Consider the following 14,589-nt stretch of genomic DNA (forward strand, 5'->3'; position numbering starts at 1 on the left):
TATCTATCTATCTATCTATCTATCCATCTATCTATCTATCGATCTATCTAAACTGCTCTCTTTATTATTGGCTGTGGAATTAACTGTCACAGCCAACTCCATTCTGGCATTAAGAATCAGCGTTTAAGTCTTTGTGTTTTGTGGTAAATATATGTTTGGCAGATCTGTTTGTGGTGTACTTTGATCCTTATACATTTGTTTTAGATTGCAGTAGAATCAATGTGCTTTTGGCAGAATGCCCACGCAACAATAATCCTGGCTAGAAAAACCATGTGTACTGCTAGTTCAGCAATGGTCAGTGGAGGACTTCTCAGTTCCCTACCTCAGCCTCAAAGAGACGGCACAGATGTGTGACTATGCTTTAAACTCTCTGACTCTAAATGCATCCAAAGGTATGTGGGTCATTGTCTATTTTAGGACCACCCTTGGGAATTAAATTAGGCCATGAGGCTACTGGATTTCCCCCACTGGGTTAAAACTACCCACATGAACAAGAAAATAAAGAAAGTGAGTAACATGGCATCATCAGAGAGAGATCATTCGAGTCAAAGGCTCTTCCCACAATAATGGCACGGCAACAAGGTCACGAGTGGTAATTACAGAATTTAGGTTAGCAATTCTCTGTTTAAATGTGCATCCTCTTGGTTCAGAGGTACTCTGTGTACAGTACATATGCACACAAGTAACCACTATCATGCATTATGCACGTCTGCCATTCAAAGAGAATTCCCTGCTTCATTTAACTAATGTTCGTGACACAAACTGAGTGATGGCCACTTTAAGAGGAAGGGCACAGCACCAGTTGTAAATTAAAGTCAATAGTGGGTATTGATCTGTAGCTCTGGTTAGGTCAATGCAGGGCACTTGCCTGCCTGATGGTTGACGAGCATATTTTGGCCCCTATGACATATTTATGACTTTTTCCTTTTTTCTGTCCTTCACCGTCCTTCTCTTCTTTTCTCTTCTCTTCTCACACCAGAGGGATGCGATGAACAGAAACAGCAGTCAGAGATGATGCTGTGTGTGACGTGGATGATGCCTCATATTTAGGAGAGCGGGATCGTGCAAACAGTCAATCTGACTGTCAGATCAGTGCAGCAGCAGAGACTGGGAGGTCTCCAGGAGGTGGGGTCTGTCCCATGTGTCGACTGATGGAGAGAAGAGGAGCACAGCACAGTGAGTATGAAAGGACACAGAGCGCTACGCAGAGAGAGAGACTGCAGGCATGCAGCGACGCTAAGGAGCATACATGTTTAAAGAGGCTGCAGCAGAGTGGGCTAATGATGAGGTAAGAAAGCTAAACTGGGACCATCTACAAGAAAGCAGTTGTGTACTGAATGTCTTTTAATTTGCACCCTGACGTGTGTACTGTGTGTATGTTTTGTGACTTTATAGGTGAAAGGGTATGAGGTTTTGAACGCTTTCGTATTTGCATTTTAGTACTCGCCCTATATGCAGAAAGTCAAGTTTTTTATTGCAAATATCCTAGCAATGCACACGTTTTTATGAGTGGTTGCACAGATTGTGTCTTGAATGTAATTTACCTTTCTTCCGCCCCCTAGGTGTGTTAAGCATGAGATCCCCCAGAGACCTGAGCTAAAAGATCTGTCAAGCTTGTGACCGGACAATACCCGTCAAAATCTTCAGCATGTGACTTTGCGGTGGAGTTTGTAGACCCTCGCCATGCACTCTCTGTGGAATCTTTATCTTCTTCTCCCCCTCTCCTTGCCTCTATCACTTCATGTCATAGCCTTCGCTGGAGAAAATGTCAAGGATGCACAACAGCCAGAGACCGACACAGCAGTACGGCGTCTCACACAGCCACCACAGAGACCACATGGACCTGGTTTAGCACCGGGGAATCCCATGTTTGGGACTGAGAATGTTGACTTCCCAGGTCTGCCTGTGAGTTGGCCCCTATCGTTATCTGAGGATTCCGATAGACAAGGTGTGATTGGTGAATACATTGATTTACAGGAGAGCACTGAGACATCTCGTTTGTATCCTAATGAGAAGGGGCTCATCATATCCAGACCTTCAGATACAGAAGATGAGACCTCCAAGGAGAGCACACAACCAGCAATAAGGTCTTCATCAGGAGGAGCACCACCTCGAGCCACCCAGGAACAAACATTCAAGTATCAGCCAGCTGAGACAAATACTCGATCCATATTGCATTCTACACAGACAGGAGACAATCAGCCAACTTTCCCAGCCTCTCAGAAGGAGACGACTGATGGACAGTTTCCTTATCTTCGGGCTGGCTCACTTCCATCAGTTCCGGACTCCACTTCATCGCTGTCTGCTGGACCTGGGCCCAGCCCTGAGCGGCCCACTCCACCGGTAGCCATTTGGGGACGGACCACAGGCCCTTCTGTTGTCATGCAGGAAGGGACACAGGAGGGGACAGTCCCAGTGAAAGAGGCCGGAGATGGATTAATTGATATTACGGGTGATATTTTACACAGAGGAGCTGTAAGCATGGAGGCAGATAAAGGTAATTTATTTGGAGTATCCATTATTAATAGTAAAATTGACACCAATCACAGTTAACACCTGTCGCTTATGGCCTATAGTAGGATTTATAGTGTTGCCCTTATTAAATACCTAAAATAAAATCTACAAAACTCCAAGTCTGTGTGTGACTGCAGTGTCTCCGAAAGGTATTCTGCTGGCAGACATATTACACTCACAGAAGGCTTTGCATCCCTTCACTCCCCCAAACTTTCACCCTCCTCAAAAATCTCTCTCTAACTCTTCCCAAACCCTCTCTCCCCTCTCCTTCTCAATCATTTCATCACAGATTCTCAGTCCTCCACTGTCTTGTTGATGTCGAAACATTTCATTTAGTCAGAGTACATTACCCACACCCAAGGGTTACTGGATAATGTGGTGCACACCTGCACATGCAGTATTTGCTGTACACACACACACACACACATGATGGCACTGACTTGTCAAAGTAAATGATGTGTTGTGTCCACAGACATAGAGGGAGGAGGGCTTTGACATTACTATGTGAGAACTTACCCTTCCTCAAGCTGCCTATGCATTTGCAGTTTTGAAATAGCTAAAACACAATTCCTGAAACTCTACACACAAAAACCATAAACATATACACAAAATACTAAATATTTTACCAGCCTTGCAGTTATAACCAGTAGGTTCCCTGAATCTGGTCGCATACAGCTTAGTCTGAACGTTATTTCACCAAGAGAACGAGATGCTTACATTATTTATTGGTTCGACAATCATAGTCAGATATGAAATGTGAATATCGCTGCATGTTGTTAGAGAAAGGATGCAACATTAATGACAGCCCAACACCTCTTGACCATGCGTAATAATAGCCACACAGAATGAGAGCATCAATGAGGTCAATACTGGCTAATCAACACACATTTGTCTCTCTACACTACTTCCTCATTCTCCCACTCTCTCTGTGACCCAGTTAGAGATTCCCAAGCCTGCTCTGTTTTATTATGGATTAACTTCACACATGGCAGATACTCCCCTTCTCTCTTTTTGGACAAAAATACTGTGCATATAATCACTTTAGCCTGTATTCATTAAAACATATTATGTCACTATATTATTAAAATCATCATCAGCATGCTAACATGCTCATAATTACTAAGCTAATGTTGATGTTCCACAGGATAAGTTTAGCATGTTCATCATCTTGTTTCAGTGCGTTAGCATACTCTCTCCACTTTCACATTTAAAACGTTCAGTTGTGTGTGCATTTAAAATGTCTACCCTTTGGGCCCTGTTGACACAACAGATGAGTTGGTAATGTTTTAATTCACCGTACTTGCTTTTTCAGATGACTCCAAGGACGATGACCCGCATCTCCCAAAGACCAGTGGCACACTGTTGCTCGATGGTAACACAGACACACCTACCACACCCTGCAAAACATCAAACCAGTCCTGGACTCCCAACTACCCAGATGACTTTACCCCCAACGAGTCCCTGCGCCCCGATCTGACTCTCAGCTCTGCCCTTTTCGTCCCTCTGTATTCGGACTGGAACTCTGCCCTCGCCACATGGGGATTTGCATGGGAAGCACACGTCTATGGCCTGGGGTCTGTCTTTACTGTATTTGGCCTAATCTCTGTGGTCTGCCTGCTAGGCCTGCCCCTGCGGTGTCCCCCGGGTAGCCCCTACTTCACCCTGCTGCACTTGTTCCTTCTAGCGTTTGCAGGGATCCAAGCTTTCTGTTTGCTCTACGATGCTTACAATCATCAAGATCGCCTTCCCCCTCTGGGCTCTCTGCTGCTCTCTGAACTGCCCTTTCCCTGCTTGATTTCAGCCTTCTCCCTTTCCTTCATCCTTCTTTCCTTACGCTCACGCGTGCATCTTTCATTCCCACTTGCTAATTCCGCCATCTTCTCAGCCTTGCCCAAACCCTGCCTGTTACTGTGTATGTCCATGCTGTATTCTGGGGTCTCTCTAGGGTGTGTTGGCATGCTCCAGCTCTTCCACAGCCTCCCCTCAGTGATCCTGCTATTCCCCCAGGGTGTGTTTGTATGTCTCACCATCTTTCTCTCATGCTCCTACCTCATCTTCTACTGCTTGATGCAATTCAACACGAAACACATCTACCGGCTGAATGACAATGGAGAGAGTGGAGGATCTCCTACAGTGATGCCACCTACACGTTGCCCCTTTGCCAAAGTGGAGGACTGGGGTAGGGCAGCAGGAGCTGGAGTAGGGGCTTCGTTGTGTTTGTTAGGGTGTGGAGGCCTCCAGTTGTATGGGATCCTGCATGCCCTTGGTTTGGGTGGGGTTGAAGGCTATGGGTTCCAGCCCTGGCCCTGGTGGGGCTACCAGGTAGGTTGCAGGCTGTGTGAGATTGGGGTGTGTCTAGGTTTGTCTCTCATTGGTTCACACCCTCTATTCTGTCAAAACAACTCCTCTATCAAGACCATAACTAATCCCCGGCCAGGATCTTGGTCCCGTCTCTCCTGTAGCTCCCCTTTGCGAGGGCTCACCCTGCCCTCTCAGGGAGGTGCAGATTCTCCTGTCCTCTCCTCTCACTATTCTTGGTCCCAGGGTAAGCAAGAAAAGCTGGTGGTCTGTGATGTCATAATGAAGGGACAGACAGAAACTCTTCCTCTTTTCTCAATGGTGGATCCTCCTGGGAATGGGCTTGGCCCCAAGTCCAGCCAAAACCAAGGCACTGTACTACCTCTCCCTACATCGCCAGACCCACCGCACAAGCCTAAAAATGCAGTTGAGTCTCAGATGTTGTCACTGGATAGCCTAGGAATGGATACTGACTCAACTGGGGATCTGCGGCCCCCGTCTCCCATAGACCTGTCCCGCAGCATTGACCAGGCTCTGTTCAGTGAATCCCTATTCTCTCACAGTATCTTTGGTTTGCCAAGACTCTTAAATGCTTCTTCCAGCCTCTCTTTGAGCTGTCCTAGCCAGGGTGCATCACAACAAGGGCCTAGCTCTATGGAAAATGCCCTGTACCGAACCTCTTCTTGTGGTGACATGGAGCAAGACAACGCTCTGTCCTGTTCAAGACCTTCCCAGCCACATAGCTCTTTGACATCTCACAGCAAGCCACCAGTGCCACCAGAGCAATGGGATTGGAAAGAGAGCGTCTCTGGTTCAACACAGGGCCTGTGCAGCAATCCCAAGGATTCAGGAAAGCTGCGTTCACATTCCTGGGCCAACAGAGGTCAAAACTTTGCTCAGAGCAGCCTCCCCCGAGCAATCCCCCACCTGTCATACCACCGGCGTTACAGAACCCTCAGCTTAGCCTCCCAGGACAGTCGCGGGTCCGGCCGGCTGGCAGGTACTAAACACCTGAGTGAGAGCCAACAGCTGGAATGGGATCTGGCTGTGCAGGCGGAGTTTGTCAACGTGTGCAGACAAATTGACACTCTGAGTGTTTGCAGTGACACCATTGAATTGTAGAAAGTTATAAAAGTTCAGTTAGGATTGAAATGCACATGACATTGTACAGAAATAGCACTCATAACAGGTTAGATGACATCAGATCATAAAAGTTATACACATCAAAATAATTACCTGAATTAATAAAAGGAATTAACATTATTGATACAATATGTAGACCTAACTTATGTTCTATAAATACTGTACTGTTGATATTATGTTTGTTGAAAACTTGATTTTAAAGGCTGTCTTCATCACAGTGCATCTCAGTTTTAATATTTGTACAACTGTCATCTTGAGCTTCATGATATTTGAAGCTGCAGAGAGAAATGTAAAGGGATTTGCAGCTAATGGAGGCCCTTATTTAATAGTGAGTGGACAAACAGTTTATTTCTACACAGTTGTTGTACTGTTGTGTTTTTAATAGTGGAAAAAGTTTGACGTGCTCAGAAGGACTCTTCCCCGTTGGGAATGTATGGACACAGTTTAATCTACAGTGTTAAACAAAGGGAGCTCTTTGTGACGGTGAAGCATAATTTTTTGCCGACACGCGATCAGCTCCTTGCTGGCCATTAAGTTGTGTACAAAGTTGGCAAACATACTTCATCGTGGGAACAACAGACATTTTGGCATGAAATGCTTTCCCCACAGGATTATCATAAATGATTTCAGTGTGGTGTAATAAACTTGGAAATTCAAGGAAATTTCATAAATGCACAGGATTAGTTTATCCTTCTTTTTTTGTACTGCCTCCTAAATCAACCATTTGAGTGGTATCTTTGAAATGTTAGTAGAACTACAGTCAAAGGTGCAATAATCTTACACTTGTGAAAGAGTTAAAGTGAAAATTGAAGTGGTTACATTTTAAATATATTTCGCCCTCTAGTGGAGATGAGAAAAACAAAAACATTTCTTCATACATTTCTGGAGACTTGACAGAATTGCTAAAACAATATCAAAACGCCCTTGTCAAAATTATCTTTATTCGTGTAACACTATTAACATATAGACATCATTTTGAAACTGGTGGGTGATGAAAGAAAATATTTATATGTCCTGTAACCTTTAAATAAGAAACTATTAAGAACTGTCAAATAACTTCATCAACCAGTACACTAGCTCATTTATTGCAAAATTAACATTAACTGTTTATCATAAAACAACACATTTTATACCAAAGATGTTGAATACCACCCATAAAAATAAGAAATCACATTTAAAACTGATAAATCAAGTTGAAATAACTTTAACTCCATAAATAAATGAATCTATCCTGGGCAACTGTTTTGTTACAACCCTTCTGCACTGACTTTATCGCTCTATTTCATTGACTCACAGATTAATATTTTTAATCTGAAAAAAGACAATAACTACCTTTATTATGTATTATGTACAGTCAATAGCCATGTAATTAATACTGTGTTTTTGCTAAATGAAATTATGGAAGATCACAACATGTCAAGCCAATGAGACTTATTTGCAGTATAAAATGAGCAGTGTTTGGAATTATAATCAGATAATCAAACATGTAAAGTGAGTATAGTCTTCTGTCTTGTCACTCAAACATTTTGTTAGCGAGTATTTTCTGCATCAAACAAGGTGAGCAGACGAAAATCCAGAGAGAGATTACACATGATCGCTCCTTTAAAACCCTCCTTGATTTAAAATGTGTGAATTAAGGCTGATGCTAAGTTCTGGTCCCTTCTGCAACAGCAGCAGCACATTCAAAGAGCTCACAATCTGGAGGTGAGAATACATACAGGGTGATCAGATCCATTATGTAAAAGCTAAACATTCGTCTGTTCGAGAAATTACATATAGTTTGCTGAAACAAAAACTAACTGGTGTTGTTAGAAGATAATGAGAACGCAATTGTACTGTATGTAGATGTTTCCTCCTGGTTAAGTAAGCTTTATACACAAGTTACCGGGGCAGAGCTGGTAATGTGGCCGTGTAACTTTACCGTTTACTTTACTCTTTTTCTGAAACTAAATGGTAAACAATTATTGCCAGAATTATGTGTCTTTTATTCTGTAAATAAAGTATCTGACTGCTTAATGTCGTCTAAAAGTTTATGCATGCTGCGCTACACATACATTGTGTAGTGAAACTAATACTGCACCTCTTCAAGCTTTGTTGTATTGCCTACTTGCCTGTTTCAAGGTGCAAACCAGGAGATGGGCCTCCCGTTAGATCAGCAATGATAAGCTTGTCCTAAAGAAGTAACATCAGTTTGCTTGTTGAAAGGGATCAGGTAATTAAATTACCTCCACTGCCCCTTGGCCACAGTGGAAGAAAGACAGATAAAGAGTTCAAATGTGGACGTGACTGCATGTGGAGTTTGAACTTGTTGTTTTGTCCACCTTTGAAGGGGTCAGAGACGGGAGAGACAAGAAAAATAGGGGAGAACACAGAAAAGCAGTCTCAGGTTTTAGAGTGTGTGTTGTACAGCAACAACAGCTTTCTGTTTGTAGTTTGATTACATGTGCCCGGTGCATCTGCTCATAGCTGCTGGGGACGGGACATTTGGTCCTGTTCGAGCGTTTCCTCTTCCTCCCGCCTCAGTAAAGTCGTTTCTCGTAACTTAGCATGAAACAGCGAGAGAAGAGTGTTAGAGTCTCCTGTGTTTAGATAACATTCCCATGCTATAAAAGCAATATTGGACAAAAGAAGATGGAGGTGTGATAACCACATTGATGTACTTACATGGGACAAAAGAATATCTAATGTCACAGCATGGGGAAGAAAAGAGGAAGAAAGAAGACACAGACAAATTCCATTTAAAAGTATAAATATTCAGAGAGGAAACACATGATGACAGACTTCACCAAACTACCACTGCCACTGAAATATTCAAACAGAGGAATACAGTAAAGAGACACAGAATAACAAGGGGTTGCAGAGGAAGGGGAAAGGTCAGAAACCGGGGATCAGGGGTCAGAGGTCAGACTTACGAGTGGAGGCCGTGGACTCCTCCCTCCATCTGAGCAGACATGGTTCTCTTCTCAAACTTCAGCTCTCCAGAGTACATCATCGACCTGGTGCAAAGATACACAGCTCATATCTAAAGGCCCTTACACAACACACACACACACACACACACACACACACACACCATTTCACATTTACCGTAAAATGGATAAACTCTTGGCTCCTATGTCCTGACAGCCATGTTGGATACCAGCAATGAGGTAGGGAACAAACTTATGAATGGAGCCTTTATCTTGCACTGATCCTGAGACGCCTTGAGCAACCTTCAGCTTATCTCCCTCACTGGATACACAAACAGAATTCACGCAGGGTAAGAGATAAAGAGGTCATTGTGACATCCCATGACTGTACATTGTCCTCAGGACCTCTGTAACCCTCACCTGAAGTAACGTTTCTGACTGTTGTTTTTCTCCATGGCATCCAAGGAGCCCATTCCTCTGTACTTTTTCAGACGGACGCCGTCTGAAAAGAAATACTCTCCTGGAGCTTCGGTGGTTGCCGCGAGCAATGACCCCATCATCACTGAGGGCAGAAATATGAGGACAAAAATATAGGACGCGGTTATGCATATTGCCAAGGACAACAGGCAAAGACAAAAAGAGTGCACTGCTGTCTTTTGGTTAAAAAACTAACAGTGACAGCACCTTCAGACCTTCTGACTCAAAATATTACGCCGAATGTCCACTGGGTGATCCAAATGTAATTCACAAAGATGTAAGACTTGAGGAAACAGTAGCACACAGGACGAATCAACATTTCTCTACCGGTTGATGCTCCCAGGGCCAGAGCCTTCACCACATGTCCAACAGTCTGAATGCCCCCATCAGCAATTACCGGCACTCCAAAACGTCGGGCATACTCTGCAACCTTGTACACTGATGTACCTTGGGGCCGTCCACATGCCATCACTGTGAAACAAGAGAATAATATTGTGTATTACAAACCTGTTTTAGGTTTATCACGCGTACGTTTTCAGTTGTTATCTTAAACCAACTGTTATTTACAGTACTGCACTTTTCAACATACCTTCCTGTGTGATACAGATAGAGCCACACCCCATGCCCACCCTCAGGGCATCCACACCAGCATCTATGAGGTTTTTGGCCTGAGCAGCTGTCACCACTAGAGGGGGACAGACAAACAGATAAGAGCTCAGTGTGGGAGACAGAGGTATGAAAGGTTATACAAATAAAAGGTTATAGGGTGTTTACAGAAGAAGACGAGCAGAGCTTACCATTTCCTCCAACTACCTGTAGTTCAGGATATTTCTGTTTGATGTAGTTTATCATATTGATTTGATACACTGAGTTTCCTTGGGAGGAATCCTGTTAAAATCAAACAGTTTCAATGAGTAATGAAGCACCTACTGTATCTCTGATTTTTTTTAAATCGATAGGTAAATTAGAGCAGTTCACGTTTAACAAAATCATCAAGAAACCCCAAAGCTACTACATTCATCCCATCTGTATCAACAAGCTGATAACCTTTCTGACTGGCATGGGCTATGCCATCAGAATCAAATCACAAATTAACCAAAAGCTGAATCCGACCCCTACCAGGACTATCACGTCCACCCCAGCCTGCATGAGTAGGTCCAGTCTGTACTTGTCGTCCTCCCTTGTACCGATTGCAGCTCCACACAGCAGCTGTTTGCGGGAGTCCTTGGAGGCCAGAGGATAATCTCTGTTCTTCTTCAAGTCAGTCCTCGCAATGATGGCAACCAGCTCATCGCTGTCATTTACTATGGGAAGTTTTCCTTGGAGAGTCAAAGTGTTAAATGAGTGACAGAAGAAAGAGAAAAGCCCAAGCGTGTCCAAGTGCTGGTTACTTGTGCTCTACTGTAGCGTGACCTACTTCACAGATTTACCTTTTTTGCTACGTTGCAGTATATCATTAGCCTCTTTTAGTGTGACTCCAGCGGGTGCAACAACTAAATCTTCTCTTTTCGTCATTGCCTGAATCAGAACAGTAAAGTGCATGTATATTAATATACCACCCATTTGTTCAACAGCGTATGAATGATGCATATATCGTGTTCTCACACACATAAACACATAAGCTATACACACACCTCCTCCAGGGGTCGGTCATGGTCCTTCTCAGACAGAAAGTCTATGTCTCTGGAGGTGACAATGCCGACCAGCTTGCTGCCCATCTTGCCGGTCTCTGTTACAGGGATCCCAGAGAAACCATGGCGTGTCTTTGCCTCAAACACGTCCCCCACTGTGTGTCGGGGACTCATCACCACCGGGTCTGTAATAAAGCCCTGCTCAAATTTCTGGCAAGAACAAAAACACAAGCGTTGAATGATTAGAGGCCATTCAGTGTACACTGTTTTCATCTCATTGTGAAAGAGGGTTGTCGTGGATGCTACAGTGTCACAGATGAATTTCTCAGTCAACTGTAAGTTCATGTGTTTGTCGACTTGGTCCGTCTTACCTTGACTTTGCGCACCTCGTTGGCCTGGAACTCAGCAGTACAGTTATGATGAATTATTCCAATCCCACCCATCAACTGGAACCAGCCAAACAGAGACACGAGAGGAAATAATTCATTGATGAAATAACACTGAAAAGTATCCAGGGGCCCTCAATGTTCTTGTGCACTTGGAGCAGGATGATGCGAAACTGAATGCGCAATCGGTTGTGGTGTGTGTGTGTGTGTGTGTGTGTGTAGTGCTGCAGTGCTTGTACTCACTGCCATGGCGATGGCCATGAATGACTCTGTGACCGTATCCATGGGAGATGAAATAAGAGGTGTCTTCAGGGTTATCTTCCTCGTCAACGCAGAGGTTAGATCCTAAAAAAGAAAATTGGAAACAGAAATCATTTTATGATCTTAAAAAACACTCAGAACAACGTAAATCTAAAATATAATCTCTAATGTTTCGCTATGACCTACAGATAACATGATGTTCTACAAACAACGTCCCCACAGTGTTGCAGCTGCAACACATTTGTTAACCAAATGTTAAGGCTGGTTTTTAATTTGCATCGAAATAACCTTTAAACCAGTTTAGACAGATTAGAGGTTGACTTTTTGAATTCACCTGCTGAGTGTTTGATGACGCAACCGTGTGTCTGTTTTGAACACCTGCTATCCAGCAATAACCCATGTGACCCAGGCATGAAATTAATTTAATGTCCCAGCAGAGCTTGCAAAGACGAAAACAAAGCAAGCCAAACAAACAACCTTGTGCTCAACTGAACGCAAGAAAGAGTTAGGGATGAATTACAAGGGTTACAGCAACACATGTCTGTGCATGTGAAGTATTGTCCAGAAATACCAGTAAACATTTGTTTTATTGAGGTCAAGGTCAAGAACATGTTTGTGGCCCAAAGGAATGACATGACAGAAATAACATGAAAAAAGACAAATGTAACTGTTTATGTTTGTCCAAAGAAATAACAAAAATGTAGACTGTGAACCAGTGAACCAGTTTGTGGCTTGTGATATGCTGAACAGTGCAATGATACATACCACCTCATCAGAAGTAAAATCTATGAAACCAGGGAGGATCAAGAAGTCACTGAAAAGGGAGACAAAACGGACACATGTGAACACATCTCACTTTGGAACTGGGAGAGTTAGACGTCTTTATGAATAATCAATATTGCTCGTAACAATCACCATAAACAAGGATTATGCAGCTTTAGTTGTGTGTGTGAACTGTACAGCGCAAATCATATTCCTGCAAGGCAGCGCTTTACTAAACTTAGCTGACAGTGAGCGAACATAATCTGTCAGCCTTTCAGCCCATTGAATTTATCCTCTGCACTCTGATAAACCCTGCATATAGCTTCCATTAAGGAAACTACACCGACACTCATTAACACACTGATACGTGCACAAACACTCGCACACTGCACAAACACTCACACACTGCACAAACACTCACACACTGACCCCACTCAGAGTCATCCTTGAAAGTAGTATTACTCATTATAATCCTCCATATAAAGACCAAGCAGATGTGTCATCACTGATATTACTAAACATTTAATGGAAGACATTGCGTAACTCTAACTTGTGTTTATATATGTGCACATGCACCTGTCAGTGTGTTAAGTGTGTCATACCCTGAAATGAGCCAGCAAATGTATCTCTGCTGTTTTTGTGTTTTGTTTAGCATATGTCTTACTTGTATGTAAGTCCATCGCCGATGGAAAAGAGTTGTTGTGCTGTTAATCCATCTTCAGGAACATAACCTGTGCCTCCACTGATCAAGTAGTCTGCCATGCTAAAATAGAAAAAGGCACAACGTGCACACAAGATGTAACTGAAAATATGAATATATTGGAGGGTGTGTAAAGATACGACAATGAATAGACACCTGTTTTTATCATGTACATGACAGCGTCATAGAATGAATTGTTCATAAATCTAATGTCACAAAAAGAATGCATGTTTGACTGGATGTGTTCATCCCTTGTGCAAGACATGCATGCTGTTGTGCCCGTCTCTTTCTTGACCTCTGTTTCTCACACTCATGCTGTAGCCAGATCCTATTAAAATAGTGGAGCGGAGACAGGAAATGCTAACAAAAGCAATCCGTTCTTGTCTTTGAAAACCCTTTCAGTACACCTGTGACGGCAGTGAAGTAGGTAAGAGGATTTCGTTGGCCGCAGGCCTGTAAAAGCACACAGCCAACTCTGCTGGAAAGCGAAAACGTCTCAGTTGCTGCCGGAGATACACGTTATAAAGCTTCACCCCATCACAATCACTATCATCAGAGAAGGGCATGAACTTACAGCTTATGCGGTGTGGTGATAGGCTGAGCAAGAGTAGAGACTGACCTCTCTGGTTCATATCCAGCTTGGATACGTGTAGCAGTGTAACGTTGGGCTGCAGTCTCATGCCCATGTCCATGTGGCATCGGGTGGGAAAACGACCCGTAGGACTGAGTTGGTTCCCCATCTCTGTTTGGGATGCGCGGCCGTGCTGGTTCCGTGTCCCCCACGATCCTCCGGTAGTCGATTTGGTAAGTGTCCCTCTCCCCATCTCCAAACCGGTCATAACCATGACCCTCCATCTCTAAGAAATCCAGGGCTACGACCTCCACCGGGCCCCACCACCTCACTAACACACACACACACACACACACACACACACACACACAGACACTCTTCAAGCACTTCTGACGTTTTTAATTCACACAGACGAAGTCACACTCTCACAAAATACGCAGTTGTCCCAGCCGCTCCCACACGCAGCAACAAATTGCTGTTCAGTTATAAGCCCTAATAAACACCGAATGCTTTGAGTACACGTCCACACAAACACCTTTCAGACACACCTGACATCGGAGGAAGCTGTCTTGCCATCTGTTTTGTGGCCAGTTCAGCCGTTTAACCAAAACAGCCAGTTTTACAAGATTTCACAAATGAACCTTCTCAAAAATCTGAAAACTGCAGAAGAAATCATTTAAAACTGGGTTGTTTGCCCTGAGAAGAGTTTGCATTCCAGTTTGTCAGCTCTCATCCCTGGAGTTTGAGGCCAGTTAGGCCCTCACACAGAGTTGTTAGCTAACCTGTTGATGAAGTCGACTATCTTGGCACACCAAATTTAGAAATCCATGACAACCCCCAGCTGGAGGCACGAGGAGCCGCTGGAGAGGAGAGTCAAGTCTTACTTAGGTGGCAAAAATCCGTCCCCCTGGAGGCCCAGAACGCAGTGCTGCTTGGT

The 14,589-nt window shown here is 43.7% G+C and overlaps 2 protein-coding genes across 3 annotated transcripts; one reads left to right on the forward strand and one right to left on the reverse strand.

Moving 5' to 3' along the window:
* Positions 1-1,866: 1,866 nt before the first annotated feature.
* prrt4a (proline rich transmembrane protein 4a) lies at positions 1,867-5,934 on the forward strand (the record flags this gene model as incomplete). Its single annotated transcript, XM_079163513.1, has 2 exons — positions 1,867-2,452; positions 3,827-5,934. The coding sequence occupies 2 exons, from the start codon at positions 1,867-1,869 to the stop codon at positions 5,932-5,934; spliced, it is 2,694 nt and encodes an 897-aa protein (XP_079019639.1).
* Positions 5,935-8,392: 2,458 nt separating this feature from the next.
* impdh1a (IMP (inosine 5'-monophosphate) dehydrogenase 1a) lies at positions 8,393-13,945 on the reverse strand (the record flags this gene model as incomplete). Of its 2 annotated transcripts, XM_079162452.1 has the most annotated exons (16): positions 8,393-8,496; positions 8,620-8,636; positions 8,868-8,951; positions 9,043-9,186; positions 9,285-9,426; positions 9,669-9,812; positions 9,931-10,026; positions 10,139-10,229; positions 10,461-10,660; positions 10,772-10,859; positions 10,976-11,182; positions 11,344-11,418; positions 11,602-11,703; positions 12,385-12,433; positions 13,046-13,144; positions 13,701-13,945. In XM_079162452.1, the coding sequence occupies 16 exons, from the start codon at positions 13,934-13,936 to the stop codon at positions 8,393-8,395; spliced, it is 1,878 nt and encodes a 625-aa protein (XP_079018578.1). The 2 variants fall into 2 exon arrangements, with proteins under 2 accessions (XP_079018578.1, XP_079018577.1); XM_079162451.1 differs by lacking the exon at positions 8,620-8,636 and having other exon boundaries at positions 8,475-8,496; positions 13,701-13,936.
* Between the last annotated feature and the right edge of the window lie 644 nt (positions 13,946-14,589).

The sequence above is a fragment of the Pholis gunnellus genome (genome assembly GCF_910591455.1).
Source record: "Pholis gunnellus genome assembly, chromosome: 7".
Classification (NCBI taxonomy): Eukaryota; Metazoa; Chordata; class Actinopteri; order Perciformes; family Pholidae; genus Pholis; species Pholis gunnellus.